General features: G+C 44.3%; 1 protein-coding gene across 1 annotated transcript; it reads right to left on the bottom strand.

Annotated features, from left to right (window-relative positions):
* Positions 1-858: 858 nt before the first annotated feature.
* insm1b (insulinoma-associated 1b) lies at positions 859-9,245 on the bottom strand. The gene is made up of 3 exons (XM_023807608.2): positions 9,015-9,245; positions 3,917-4,050; positions 859-3,646 (listed from the first exon to the last, which is right to left on the bottom strand). The coding sequence occupies exon 3, from the start codon at positions 3,171-3,173 to the stop codon at positions 1,767-1,769; it is 1,407 nt and encodes a 468-aa protein (XP_023663376.1). The 5' UTR covers positions 3,174-3,646; positions 3,917-4,050; positions 9,015-9,245; the 3' UTR covers positions 859-1,766.
* Between the last annotated feature and the right edge of the window lie 6,265 nt (positions 9,246-15,510).

Here is a 15,510-nt window from a genome sequence, read left to right as displayed (position 1 = left end):
ATTAAACTTAGTTACGAGTGAATTCGTTTGTTATTGAACTGGCAAGCTGTACCGTGAGAAACGATATGGTCTTTTCTTGAAGTTGGCCGTTTCTTAAGCAAGTAGCCTACATATAGTGATACTTTTAAAATCATTCTATAATTAGGATTTTATTACCATTTTAGTCCGTTTTCATTAATTAAAGATATTAGGCCAACGTATAAACGTTAAATTAGGCTGTTTTGTCGGTTTATTTATATAGGCTACTAACGTGTTGCCACTAATGCAACATCTCAATATTTTAATGAGAATGTTTTATGTCAGCGGATTTAATATTTAATTGATGGCCAATTCCCTCATGTTCCCTTTGAACTGTTTTATTTCGTAAATAATTCATTTCTTCGGATTCACGTATTACGCTGATTTCAGTTTGGTTTAATATACCAATGTTCTGCATTTACGTTTATAATGAGTTTGTCTCGTGGTTTGTCAGGTTGTGAGAAATCAGTCTGTCTGACAAGGTTTCCTTTCAAATCCAGCCCAAAGAGGGATAAAGTTATGCTGCATGCATAATTAAAAGCCACAAACTAACACGTTCATGTAGGAAATCCTTGTGTCATGTAAGGGTAAAAATTAAACTCTATTGTCGTACGTTAAATATGCTCTATTTGTTAAATATTTTAAATGTATTGATCAATGAATTAGCCTATTTTTCTCTCAAAAAACTCTGCATAATACTTATTTATTCGTGGCCTGGAAATAATTTTTAAAAATTGTTTCCACTTTGTTTACTTGCATAAACTGAGTCGTCCAAGATGCTCAAATAACCTGCGAGTGAAAAACGTGCTGAAAGTGACCGTGACGCTGACAAAGCAAACGTTTGCCATTTTGAAAATATTTTATTTGAAGAGAGAGCCAACACAGTTTAAACATACGATTAAAGCGCTATAAAATCTAACATTTAAGAAAATAACCTGTGTATTAGAAAAGGATTGCATCTAAAATAAGAGCTTACGTTTTACAAGAGCTGTGTAGATTGTAGTAAAGTTGTAAACCATCCACAACATCATAACAACGTATAGATAAATATGACAAAGCAACATTTGGCTAAGACGTCAAATTCCAGAATGACTTACAGAATTACACAACACAATAATTTACGTAAAATAGTCTTCATAAATAAATAAATAAAAATATAACGATGAAACATATAGCAATAATATTAATAATATAGATGATAAAATATGTGCCGACTTCATCAAAAATTAAAACAATCATTACAGACATTGACATTTTTAAGGCAGTTACAGCACGATAACTTATGTGTTAAAACTCTAAAGGCATTAATGGTTACACTTCAAGGGAATGTTTAAGAATTTAGTTTGCTTCAAGACAACGGTAAAAGTCGATGTCCAGCGATTCACAAGCTATAATAAAGCTAACGTTATAGAGAACATTTACAGCATGTGAATTAAAAGGCATTTATGACAAAAAAGACACCTAAAGATTTAGAGCAATTTCTTAGGTCTAGAAGCTAGTACATTAGCACGTGTGCAGCAGTCCTAAAAAAATATCTTTAACAGTCAAACTAATGTTTTTTTTTTGTGATAAACTAAGTCGAGAGAGATTTGAAAATATATACTTCAAGTTATAGTTCCGTAATATTTCAATGGCCATTGATTGGTTTGACCGAGACGCCCCACGATCTTTGGCGATTCGGATCGTAAAATCGAGGCTTTCCATGCCGTATTTTCCCGTTTAAAGGCACGACTTCTTGAAGATGCTCTTTAGCAAGCAGGGCGCACCGGCATCTGAAGGAGGATAACCTGCCTGTTCTCCGAGGGGTGGCATTTGTTAATGTGCCTCGTCAGTCCCGGCGAACTGTAGAAGGTGGCAGGACAGTATTTGCAGGGAAACACCTGGGAGGAGTGCAGGAGCCGAAGGTGTCGCTCCTGGCTGCCCCTGTTGGGGAAACTCTCGCCACACACCGGGCATAGGAGGCACTCCAGGGGGCTTAGGTTCAGTGGACCTTGGCTTTGGTTTTCGTCGGAGGGCGGCGCCTGATTGAGCTTCTCTGCTCCCTTCTCGGCGTTTGGGAATCCATGCTCTTCCAGGATCTTACCCTGCGAGTGTCCCAAGAGGTGCTTTCTCAGGTAGGCTTGGCGTTTGAACTTTTTCCCACAGTGGTGACAGTCGTAAAGGCCGTCTTCGGACCCAGACTCTGACGGACCCGGGCTGGGAGTGTCCCTGTCGCTGGCCAGCTCTGCCCTCATGTCCTTGAAGTCGTCGGATAGGGCCTTGACACCAGGCGGCATCTTGGCGATCTCTGCTCTGGGGCCGGGCGCGGCCGACGCGCCGTTCGCTGTTTGCGGTCGCGGCTTGTGCCAACGCCTGTGAGAGGCGAGGTTTGCCGGGCAGCTGAAGACCTTGTCACATTCAGGGCACCTGTACTCAACCCTCACGATTCTCGAGCACTTGTGCTGGGCTAAAGAAAAAGGATCGGCGTATTCTTCCTTGCATAACTGACAGATGAATTCCCCCAAGGGCTTATTTCCTCCAGACGACGGCGGTCTTGGTTTTAAATCGACCGGTCCTTCTTTAATTTTCAGACCAAGTACAGGAGAAGTTGTGACATCGTCTTCAAAATGGAGTTTTCTGATTGCTTTGGGTTTCTTTGCCACCGGTTTACTCTTGCGGTCATTGTCGGATGTCGGTCTTTTACTGCCGTTCCTGACGGCAGCTGAGGGGACGCCGCTTGTGCCACTTCGGCTGCTGTTGCTGGTGCCGATTTTCAAGTCCACGGGTGCAAAGAGGAGCTGGTCCAAAGTGGTGAGGGCGGCAGGTGTGGGGAATGACTCTGCAGAAATGGGCGAGCCCAGGTTAAAACTTCTCTCGAAATACCTCCTCTCGTGTTCTTTGCTGATGGGCCGCGTAGGGCTGTACAGAGCCTGATACACCGCCTCGGGGTTGCCAAATTGTACTGGTTTTGCATCCTGTCCAGAAACCGGTGTGTCCGCTACGTGGTTTGGTGACGCCTCGGCGCGTTCTGGGCTGGAAGCGACGGAAACAGCTGGGGATGCATCGCTTTGACTCTTCAAAGCCTGGATCTGGTCCTGATCATTCTCGTCAGCGCGAACCCTGTAGGATACGTGCCCCGATTTCTTGTTTCGTTTTACCAGGAAACCCTTGGGCATCTTTGCGAATAACGAAAATGGCACTTGAAAAAAGATGCGCTGGCAGTTTAAATGAAATCCAGGTTTATAGGATTACAGGCGCGCTCGCAGCTTTGATTCCGCCCGTACCTTTTGGCTATTGATCTTTCTCTTCCCGAAATGCTTTCGTCTCCAAGGCATAGCTGCACTCTTTTTAAGGAGGAATGATGCTATTGTTCTCGCCCCTTGTTGCCACATCCCCAACCAATCAGATGAAACATAGATCCCTATGGATTTGGTGGTGGGAGGGCAGAGAGAGTTGGGTTCGGGGGAAATGTGGGAGGGTTTGCAGATTGCTTAGCAGATGTACCTGTAGTGTATTATATTACTGAGCGTTTTGCGCCCCTCCCCGATGTAGGCACACGCCGGGACCCTCCTCTTTTTACGGTCTGATGGGTTTCTATACAAATGCACACGTGCCGTGGCTTTGTGCATCGCCTTTGGGGGCTACCGATCTGCCAAAAGGAAACGTCCGTCACTACCACCATCATCAGAATTTTAAATTAAAATTGGGCGTGAGGGTTTTCAAACGAAATAGCAACAAAGAAGTTGCGGTTAGTTGAATTGCACCCTGCATCTACTGTAAAATATTTAAGTTCTCGTCAGCAGGCAATGGCCACTAACCTTAAATTTAAAATATAGTATTGTGATTAAGATCAGTTCGGACACAATGTCGGTTAGTTGTATAGCATTATGACGAAATTAACACATATATTCCGACAAACCCTGACTGGCGATCTTGTGCTCCAGAAGGTACGTTGATAATACCGAGCGCAAATTACTTTGTTTACTAGGTGTTACTTGTTCCCTCAGATGCGTGTTTTCTATGGAAGCGGCGGCGCTCATGGTCATTGGACACCTGCAAATAAATATAGCGGTAAAAATGAACATAAACAGATATTTAAAATAGGCTGCACGTTGTGGCACGTGTCCGATGCGGCAGTTTAACTCTACTTATAAATCAGACATGTTACGCATACATAAATAATAAGAAGGGCTTCTCATTTTACAACACAATAGCCATGCCTGCCCAAGCTGTATATCCCGTTTGCGTTTGAAAAGCAAATTGACCTCTTCACTGTGAAATAGGACTCTCAGGCAATCTGGCCAAAAGATAGGCGCGTGCTGTGTATAATCAGGGCTCCGAACAAAGGAGGCCAAACCCGAAAGGGTCAATCCACGGTGATCTCCCCATTAAAGCCGCACAACTTCCCCGGGTCAGAGCTGCCTCAAAGACTTTAAATGTGTATAAATTTACGCGAGCGCGCACGGGCACGCGCGCGCACACACACATACACAAATATGCATGATTATTTATGCGTCGGAGGGAAGAACATCTAGCCGACTCTAATTTCTTTTAAGGGTTTTACATGGACGAGCAGGAGAGGGAGTAAATGATTAATCGACTATCTCTTTGGAGAAGTTTTGGCATGTAGCTATAAAGCACATTTTGCGCCTTTTTTGCGATTAACCGAATATAGTATTCGTGTTTTTACTACTGTAACTAGCAGCGTTTTAAGTGCGCGTTCTTTAACTAGCCCTACACTTTTCAAAAGCACTGGAAATGATCTTGTAGTAATTATTTTGATCTTGTGTTAGTGTGCGATTAATTAAAGCTCTAACACATATCATCAGCGCCTATTAAAATTAGCAACATATGTCACATATGTGGGATTATAATTTTCAAAATGAGAAAAATCTTCGTAAGGCCTGTTTACTGCGCTGAACTGCTTCATTACCAAACTGCACAAAAGCCATGCACACTAACTTATTATGTGTTTGAGTATTTTGAAATTAAGAAGGGATGACATTTCAAAACCCATTTAGGCTCACGATTTCAGCATTTTAGAAGAGCAGTGATTAATAGTAATTGCTTTTAAACTATTAGGGAAAGCGTTAAATGTTTCAACTACATAAACAGATAAATCTGCTCATAATCAAGCCACGTTCTGTTTATAGCATGTTTCTGGGTGTACAGTGTTTGCCAACGAGCTGTAAAACACCATTTTTTGGTTAGAAAGTCTGGAAATTTTAATTACTGAAGGAAGCCGTGTGCTACTGACCAGCGTAATTTCATTAGATTCAAGTTCGCCCTCACAGGATTAGCCGTTCGTTAGTTACACGTAGAAATAATAGTACAATAAAGCTCTTTTAACTCATATTGTTCACCTTATTAGCATAAAGCTGCAGTGGACGAAGTCAAATTACACCACCAGTGTATCAGAAATTGAATATGTTTCATTTAAGCTTATTAGTCGCTTCTGTTTTTATAGGCCTATATGCAAGCTGCATTGAATACATTTTACACATACTGAAATAAACTAAATAAAAAAGAGGAATTACGGTTATATGTTACGAAATACTTGCAAGATGGCCTATTTAGTATTCCAAAAGATGGCGTTTTTAAAAACATATTTAACCAGCTGACTTTGAGCTCGCGCTGTTTTGGCGCAATTAGCAACAATATGCAACGCAGTCATTTTAAACGATGACTTTTCAGTCCGGGTAAAGTGGTCGCTCATTATTTTCCAGCAATCTGTTGTATCGGTTTTATGTTGTGCTCTGAGTTTTAGGGTCATAAAACCAGAAACAAAATTTCAGAGCCGACGATTAAAATGGTCACACAATTTACGGATGTAAATTGCACTCTGATGGACTCAAATCCTATAAGAAACAACTTATGCGCGGGGTACAATGATAGGGAAACATAGACGAACAGGTTTTCGCTCACTGCTGCACCGTCTTTTCTGTCATCGTCTCAGTAAACGTTTGTATTTGTTTTCTGGTCCGGAGAGCGACCTCGTTTGATGGCATTTTAACGATTACTAATTTCCCGTCATTTTTAAGCGCGTGTGGGCTGGTAATATTTGTTTCGGATGCGTGTGCGTGTGTTTGTTCAATGGCGTGCGCTGCCCAGCAGGAGATGTACTGAAGATTTGCGCCCAATTAGCATACAGCTGCTGGTCCCTCTTGCCTAATGTACACAATATTCACTTTCATCCAGGCCTTATCGGCGTCGCATGGAGTCACAGCACCATGCCCGTTAAACAACAACAAAGACGCTCTTTAAATATCTCACTGAACGCCATGCTTCTGTTCCCGGCACGTCAAGATAACCCTTTTGATTTATCACCAAGTGTCAACTTTGCGCTTTAACAATTCTCGATTTGAAGAAACGAAAAGGAGAAAAAGCCCATATCAAATTAGCTAGTTTTATTTGCTCTTATTTAAATAGTATAACTTGATCTATGTTTAGGTTATTGCTGCGGGATGTGTACTATAATAGGTAACATTTTAAATCCACCAGATTTAATTAACTAAACAAAATTAACTGCAAAGTACACAGTATTGTTTGGACATATCTGGAAAAAAAAAACTATTTTTTGGCAACGGACTTCATAAATGATTTCTCAAATTATAACAAATTGTGTGTCGTATAGCCTAATTGGAAAGTTTTAAAAGGTCTGAAATGCTACACATGGAACAAAACGAGTCGTTTATAACAATATAGTGATAACGAAGTGAGTCAGAACGAGAGGGACCCTGTCGCCGCATCGATCTAATTGTTTGCGCCACCTGCAGGAGAAAGTAAACGCTGCACTAGAAACAAAACAGTTTCCGCCTCTACCGGTAACTTTCACGCGACGCTGTATTTGGGTAGCAATCCACAATTTCGCCTTGCCGTTTGCAGTTATGACAGTCTATGCGTTTTATGTGCATAAGGGTCAATGAAAGTAATGGGCAAATGCTTAAAACAAATTCAGGTTTTTCCAGATGTGCTGCACTAACCTTGGTCGTATAATTATGGAAACTTTTAATAATTATAGTAGGCCTACTTTAATTAAGGTAACCATAATTCCATAGTTAAGTTTATTAAGCGTTTATCATCGGATGATATAATCGATGTCTTAGATTCTGTAGTTGTCGAATACAAAAAAGAGAATGAAATCGCCTTTGTGTTTCCTACCCAGCTGGTCTGCGCATGTCGTGTCCACGTCACAATACTATTGTCAATCAATTATTTCGATTGTTCCTGGTGGTAAACCAACTTCAAGAATTGAAGTGAAAATGGCCGCGATCTGCACGACCCAGTCAGCAATGTATATTTAATCAGGGTTAGGGGGGACGATGACCAGAGCAGAGAGACTTCCACTATTGTTTCCTAGCAATGGGAAAAAAAGCAGATTGGACAACTGCATAAACAGATTAAATTCACAGACAATGGTCGAAGTGATTTGGGGTCATATGTGTTTAGATATTAGAAGGAGGTTTTTGAAACTCACGTCTCCTCGGTGAAATACAGCGAATTAGTGCCAGGGGAAAACTAATGAAACCCGCGTTTAATCTTGGCTTTCTGTCACTTTGTGTTACACATTAGACAGCTGTTATTTTTCTCGCCTACCTCTGCCCGGGTGTTAATGCGTACGAGCCCCTGGACTGCGGTGGGACCTTAAATACCCTGTAACGTAGAGTAACCCAGCAAGGAGGGGGGCAGTGATCGCACAGATAGCTGAATAGGAAATGCATTATTAAGCGAAATATGGGGCGGAAATGGCCTCCGTGCCTGTGAAGCCGGCGAATATAAATTAAATGACTTGTTTGCTTGTGAGGAGGCATATCGATATATATATATATATATATATATATATATATATATATATATATATATATATTAATATTAATAGCGTTAAGGAGGGGAGTGATCCGGGGCTAAGTCAGGTTTACCTGGGGCTATAGGCTTAAAATACCCGTGGCTAAAACCCCGAGTGATCGGACCTAAGGACGCTCATCGCGTTAAGCAAATTAAGTGTCAGTCTTTGTAGGCAGCGGCACACCAAGACCAATTCCTTGGTTTTATTTCTCACTACATCTTGCGCGTTCAACCATTTAGTTAGTGTTTCAAAAAGACGTTTTATGAAACCGTCGGAAACACTAAACTACAGGATGAAATAATGACATAGGATTTTATTTTTCTCTCGCTTTCATGCTGCTCTTAGGTCTGCTGAAGTTAATACATAGACCGGCGTATCTTCAGTGTCTCCTGCACTTGGTAAAAATTGCTCGTTGGCGAAGTTCCGTGATGCGAGATCAACATAAGATGTTGCCTGCTTGAGATATTTCCTTACAGTAGGCCTAATAAATGACTGCCATTAAACTTCTGATTCAAAATGACAATAATATTTACATCTCAATATAGGCAACGTAAATACACAATAGGACTCCGGAACGTAAAATAAAGCATAATTATGTTATTGCAGTATTCGGATCTTTGGTGACATATGAAATATTTTCGCGGGGCAGCCTGTTTAAAAAGTATTCCAGCTACTGAGATCCTTACATGCCGTATGTGTAAAATAACGCTGAACGTGACGCAGGTGTGCGCCCGGGTCGTGCCAGAGGAGCCCCGAGGGCCACGCGCTCCCCAGTCCCTGTCACAGTCCCTGTCACTTGTGACACCTCCATGTAGGATCTGCCTCTGGGTATTCCGGTTAGGGATGATAAAATGGTGTAACCACCGAGGCGTGGCATTGCGTGAGGAGATGCAAAAAAGAATATTAAATCATGGGTAAAACGACGCAGGTACAATGCATACAAGTGTATATCCCTTTTCTGCTCATCTTATATACAGCAAAATGGCGAATATTATCTAGTTTTCTTCTCTGTAATTAATCATGTTCTGGAACCATCTTGCACGTCAACCGTAAATATTGTAGCGCTCTGTAATTACATTTAACAGGGCAGGCCTCTGAACAGTGTCTCCTTCTACAGACACCCTCCGCAAAAGAAATTAAGCATGTTTTGGAATGTAAAAACACAATTTACCTTGTTGCCACGGAGACATGAAATTACTGCTCTGTTTCAGCTGATTAAGTGTGCTGCCCCCCTCCCCGTCACTTTCTAAATGATCACTGCTGTCGTTCGCAACGTTTATTTCAGTAAGCTCGCGTTGTTTAGTATAATAATGAATGCATGAATTGTATCGCGTGGTTTCCGTGCAGCCTTTTTTCAGGGTGAAACACAGAGAGAGCAGGAGAGATTGGTCCTTTTCACACTAATGCCATTTTCAAAAGAGATGACTGCTTACTGGAAAATCAGCTCATCTCCGGCTCCTGTGCCATCCCTGGTGTGTGTGTGTGTGTGCACACGCTGTGGTTAATGGTGTATATGGATGTATGCACCATGTCCTCTTTTACACTCTCAGGGTGGTCAGAGGAAAATGTGCCAAAGGACTGGAGCTTCATGGAGATGCCAGACATGCCCACCTGATGCCAGCCTACAGGTGAAGATCGAATGTTTCAGTCTCATTTTCCCACAGGCTGCTCCCAGTGTTCCCACATGCTATTCCCAGTGTTCCCACAGACTTGTCGGACAGATTTTATGTCCGTCGCCTCACTCCCTATTGGACCCTCAATGAAAATGTTGCACTGCCTTGAATATCAGAGAGAATAACGGAGACAAAACTCCCAGCTGTAAGACCCAGGACACACGCAGGATGATATTAATCATGGTAGTATGTATGTCATGTCCTGATGGGTGCCACACTTCAGTTGTTCATAATCAGTATCCTCTGCTGTCCTGGCACGTCATGCTCTTAGCATAAATGTGTTAGCATAAAAGTTGCGCAATTTCAGATTTATTTCTTAAGCATTCTTCCTTCCCCCCCCCCCCCCCCCCCCACTAAAAATCATTAAACAGCTGAAATGTATCAGTCACTGTCCGAACTAACTGTAACAGTTTGTATACCCTGAATATGTAAGCATATATTGCATGATAACCACAAACTTTCCCCTTGCTGGCATCATCTGTGCATGTCCTGTGGCCCCTTCGTCTAGTATGTTGACATCTATGTTTTTTTCAGTGCACTGACAGTAACAAAATAATTGCAGGTTGTACTTGCAGGAAGTGATGGATAAATAAGTCGGACATCCGCCACACTTGGCCTGTTTAGGTGCGTAATCATGGTTAGACGCTGTCCGTGGTGCTGAACGCAGTGCAGGGGCTGAATCAAGCGGGGAGTTCATTTACAAATGAACAGTTTTTACATTGTTCCAGTTCTGGGCACTATGCTGTCGATTAACCAGCAATTTGCCGGTATTTCCGTGACCCAACCAGGGGGATTAAAAAAAAAAAAAATCCACAGGCCGCTTCTTCATCAATTTTATCACCATCAGAGTCCTTACATTCATTTAAGTGAAATATCTGGCATTAATTAAACGTAAACAGAGCCGCAGGCTGTCCCTGCAGCTAGGCCGAGGCGAGCGATACCTCAGAGGCTGTAACACTGAGCGACAATAGAACCATCTGCCAAGCAAATAAACTGCATAATACAATAATCATGTTTTATGGCTTTAATCATTAGCATAAATTGGGGTCAGTGGGCAACAGGATAAGATATGGCCTCTTCATCACGGACGTTGTAATGTGCTAGATCTCGACACAAGACTATGGAGAGCCATCGTGGACGGGATGACTGCAGTGACCTGTTGTTTGGAGGTCATAAAATGGTGATACTAAATGCACCTTCCCTCATTCTGAAAGTAAACACTCTTAACTGGCATCCTGTGTTGTCAATATGGCTGACGTGTTCCCCTTTTCAGGATTCCATATAACCAAGAGGCACGGTTTGGCACAAAATTCCTTAAAATGAATTCGCCGAAAGACAGGCTAACCCTCTTCTTCACAGACACACGCACACACACATGCATACGCACACACAAATAAGTGGCTTTTTAAGGAGAATTTGGAATGTCACATTTCCCAAACAAAGCATATTCCAAATTGACACATAGCTCATTAGATGCTGTGATTTGCATTCTCCCATAATTGTGCTACTTCCTTGATTATGAAACGATCCCCTAATTAGTTAATATAATAGGGTTAATCAGGCACTGTTCACTGCACTTATTATTTCCCTCAGAACGAAAAAATTATACTTAATTAATTATATCAGTCTTTTCATCAGGAGAGTACTGTTCCCTGCCGAAATTAATATCATGTTGTAAATGGAAAGAAGCAGCAAGCCTGGCTTTGGCAGATGAAAGATTTCACTCAAATTAATTAAGTCCTAATTATGCAGTGGGAGTAGGGAGCGGTCCGCATAATGAGGCACATCAAATGAAATCAATCACAGAGCTGCCTCTTCCCCGGCCGCCGCCGTCCCCACACACCCCCTTCCTTCTCATCCCCCCCCCCCCCCCCCTTAAAAAATGAACAAAGTTCTTCCTCTGCCCGCAGCAGGCCTATGGGCTCTCGTTACGGCCCTGCCAGTTGTGGGGGGGGGGCTTCTGTAGCTTCCCTGCAGAGCCTTGCTTAGGAAAGGAAGCCTTTGGGGGCCTATAAACAGTTTGTGAAGCTTCACTGGAGCATCTGCGGCCCTCAGGTGACAAGGCCAAGCAACGGCCACTGGCAGACTTCACTGGCGCATCTGCGACCCTCAGGTGACCAGGCCAATCAACGGCCACTGGCAGACTTCACTGGCGCATCTGCGACCCTCAGGTGACAAGGCCAATCAACGGCCACTGGCAGACTTCACTGGCGCCTCTGCGGCCCTCAGGTGACAAGGCCGAGCAACGGCCACTGGCAGACTTCACTGGCGCCTCTGCGGCCCTCAGGTGACAAGGCCGAGCAACGGCCACTGGCAGACTTCACTGGCGCCTCTGCGGCCCTCAGGTGACAAGGCCGAGCAACGGCCACTGGCAGACTTCACTGGCGCCTCTGCGGCCCTCAGGTGACAAGGCCGAGCAACGGCCACTGGCAGACTTCCCTGCTATTCCGGCGTTTACCTTTCCGTTGGGCCGCGCCGACCTCAAATACGAACTACGCAACGTAGTGGCTAAGAGCATGACCTGGTTACCCCGTCTGTTCACATCTCTCCTGCAACAACCTTGATTTACATATTAAAGACATAAAAAATTACAAGTTGCCAGCTAAGCAGCCGAACGAAAGCATGTAGCTCGATTCGCGATGGGAAAATGAACTTAGCAAAGTGCAGCTACGTGATCGTTGGTTGTCAGTTTACCAGGGAGCCTTTTAGGTCTGAGCTTGTTGTGGGTAACATATCAGTCTCAGGCCTTAGAACATTGTCGCGTGATATAGTGACGGTGTCATGAGCCATGAGGTCACCTCCTGTCAGACAGGCCTTCAGAAAAGTGTTTGTTTTGAAGAAGAAAAAAAAATCCTCACTGTGAATTACTGCTATTATTTACTGCTTTGGATTTAGAGTCTCAGAAATGAACTTCTCCGTACGTCTCATAATCACGCGATCAGTAATTAGGGAGGAGTGCTTTTTAAGACTCTGAGGGACTATAAATATAATTAGGTAATCGCAGCTTTTGTTGCTCCGTCTTTGTGTTTGTGCCTTATCAGTGTAAAGTTATGAGAAGAAGCAAATATGTCTGAGAATGAATTAGTGCCTTGTGGATGGCTTTCAGGAGAGGTAACCGACCTGTTAGGTTATTAAAGAGGAGTGCGTTATCCTGCAGTCTGAGTAGTAAGATGTTTGTCTGTTCTGGGGGCTCCTGTGAGGTATGCACTGGTAACGCTGGGCACTGGGTCCTGCTGGAGAGGCTGTAGTGTTTTATGTAGCATCCCTGGGGCCTGTGTGGATTGGTGGTGGTGGTGGTGGTGGTGGTGGTGGTGGTGGTGGTGGGGGGGGGGGGGGGGGGCAGTGATGGTCACCTCTGTTGTGCCGAACTGGAAGCTGTGGCCGCTGGTGCAAATTCCCTTATCAGGACTCAAGGACAAGGAGTGGATGGAGCTGGGCGAGAGGGGACGAGCTTCCCATCCTACCAACTCCATCCTCTTAACGGCGTGCAATGAGGAGAAGCAATCTTCTGCTGTGACCCCCAGCACTAAAAGAACTGCTCACTTCTGGATTTACCATTCCTTCAATCCCCCCCCCCCCCCAACCCCTCACCCCCTGGCCTTATTCTTAGTGTGGGCGCTGAATTCCTGGCGTGCATGTGGCCCACGAACACCCCTTGCTGATGACATCCTTGCCGCTTACCGTCGAGAGGAATCGACATTTACATGCATCCCCTAATTCCTCATATCCTGGAGCATCTGTCACACAACAGCCAGCAAGAAAATGTCAGGAAATTCATCTGTTTTCTCAGCTGCTGTAGTCTTATTTCCGTGATTATGATAGTTTCGAGTCAAAATGTCATTCTTGCTCAGAGTAAATTTCTTGGGTTTGTATGTGATTTTTAAAAACGATATTTTTTTTTTCTGTTATAGCTTAAAGGGTTGCTTCAAGAAACTGAGAAAAAAAACAGGCAGATGACTAATTCCGATTCGTAGGTGTGTTCCTGTGTCAGTTTGGGCCAGATTTCTTTTGCATGCAATTTCACTGCACAGAAAGCTTGTGGCCTTATTGTAAAGTCCCCTCCACCACCCCCAGGTCACAGTGTGCTGAATGGGTGTCTGCCATGTTGAAGGAATGCTCGAGTCCCCCCACCCGTGGTGAGGATTTGGGGTTGCTGTGGATACGGAGGATGAGCGAGAGATAATATGTGACTGTGGGGATTAGGAGCCGGTCGAGTGGATGTGCAGACGACGGAGTCTCTCCGCGCGAAACCCAGATCCGGCCTGCCGCCTCTGTACCGCTTGCATACAGCGGAAAAGCCGCTTTATCCACCTCAGCAAGCAGCCGCATTATAAAAACACACCTATGGGATAACGACGACGCGTTTCTGTCTTGCTAGCTAACAGCGCCTGACAGATCTTCGTGCCGAGCAGATAAGTAAATATATTTTCCATTCTTTCCGGCTCTGTTCATGTTCTGAAATTACGCAGATGATATTAACGTACACTTTCTCAGCCACCTGCACGCATGGCCGACAGATTGCATGAATTCCTCCCTCCTCCACTAGACCTAGAAGCCTATAGGTGAATGATTCTCGCCTGTGGAAATTAACCACTCAGGCTAACACTGTTGTTACTCTACTTTCTCTTTTAATCTTAATTGAGTGAAAGGAACTTTCTAAAGGGCGATGACCACATCTGATTAAAAGGAGCTTTTTTTTTTTTTTTTATAAATATCGACCTACCTAAAATACTGACCCCAATGTCATGGAAGTGCTTCTGCATGACAAAGGATTTCAGGCACAAATCAAGAAGGCACTCAGGCTCGCTAATGGAAAATTTTGATGATCATCTTTTAACGGCACATTTTTCTAATTTCCTCCCAGTTATCGCTTTACAGGCAAATGAATATTGTGCACGAAATGCATGCATCCAGTCCCACTAACTCAGGATCCATCTTCCATATTCTGCCGCTGCCCCCCCCAGCCCCCGCAGTGAGTGTTAGAGGCCCATGGCAGGGTGCTAATGATGCCTAATGACGCCCCCTTTTGGGCGACTTGACTCGAGGTGCAGACGACTCCCATTATCAACCTACCGGCAGCTTCCAGCTGACTGAGAACGAGGCGTAGGGGGCGTCCTGTCCCGGTGAACAATGGGCCCTATTGACGACCAAAAAAGGAGCCTTCGACGGGGGTGGGGGGGCTGCCTTTCATTGGAGGAGATTGTGGAGTAGCAGCATGCTCATGTAAGACCTCCTGTGTCACCTAAATAGCGTTCATACACAGTGAACATGAGAGTGGTACCGGCCGTGTCTATGCATTTGCATGGCCCCCTGAGGTTTGTGCCCCTCTGTTGGCCACTAACAGTCACTGCACTAAATATTAAATAGATACATTCCTTATTTAGGAGATGCTGAAGCAACATGCTATGCTAACGAGCTAGCTAGCAAAAACCTTCTGACTCTATTTGCTGGCTATTTCATTATTTTTCAAACATCTGAGAGACCAGATTTTTGGTTGGAGGCCCAAAGAAGACAGTCCCGCCCCTGGAGACTACTGCTTTGTGGGGAATCTGGGCCGGCCAGCACTGCGACAAGGTCCAACTTTTCCGCAGGACAGCCGGTTGCCAGGCAGCTATCTGACAAGGCCTGACACGACCCCGGCCGCAAACACTCGGCTGCGTGGACAGGGAGGTTAATCTTTACACAACGGGGCTCACGAAAGCCGACATTGTTCCATTTTGCAGCGCACCTTGTGACATTTGCGCAGCTTGTTAATCCTGAAGGAGTCGAGAACAAGAATCGCCAAAGAAGATGAGAGGTCCTGAAATGCTATTTTGTTACGAGCGCTTTGTGCGTAATTCAGTCCCGGATCATAGCGCCACACGTCAGGCCAAACCACCAAAGCGATGCAGTTTGGAAAGCAGGTCAGCCAGTCCCTGGAATGACGGGGGTCCTGCTCCGGGGCCCAATGCTGACCACAGCATTTGAACCAGCAACCTTCTGATCATGGGCACA

This window comes from Paramormyrops kingsleyae, chromosome 14 (assembly GCF_048594095.1).
Source record: "Paramormyrops kingsleyae isolate MSU_618 chromosome 14, PKINGS_0.4, whole genome shotgun sequence".
NCBI lineage: Eukaryota > Metazoa > Chordata > Actinopteri > Osteoglossiformes > Mormyridae > Paramormyrops > Paramormyrops kingsleyae.
Note: the sequence above shows the minus strand (reverse complement) of the source record. Positions and strands in the feature narration are given on the sequence as shown.

Bases quoted from the DNA above. Each gene is read 5' to 3' on its own strand.
- insm1b (XM_023807608.2), bottom strand. From the start codon at position 3,173: ATGCCCAAGGGTTTCCTGGTAAAACGAAACAAGAAATCGGGGCACGTA.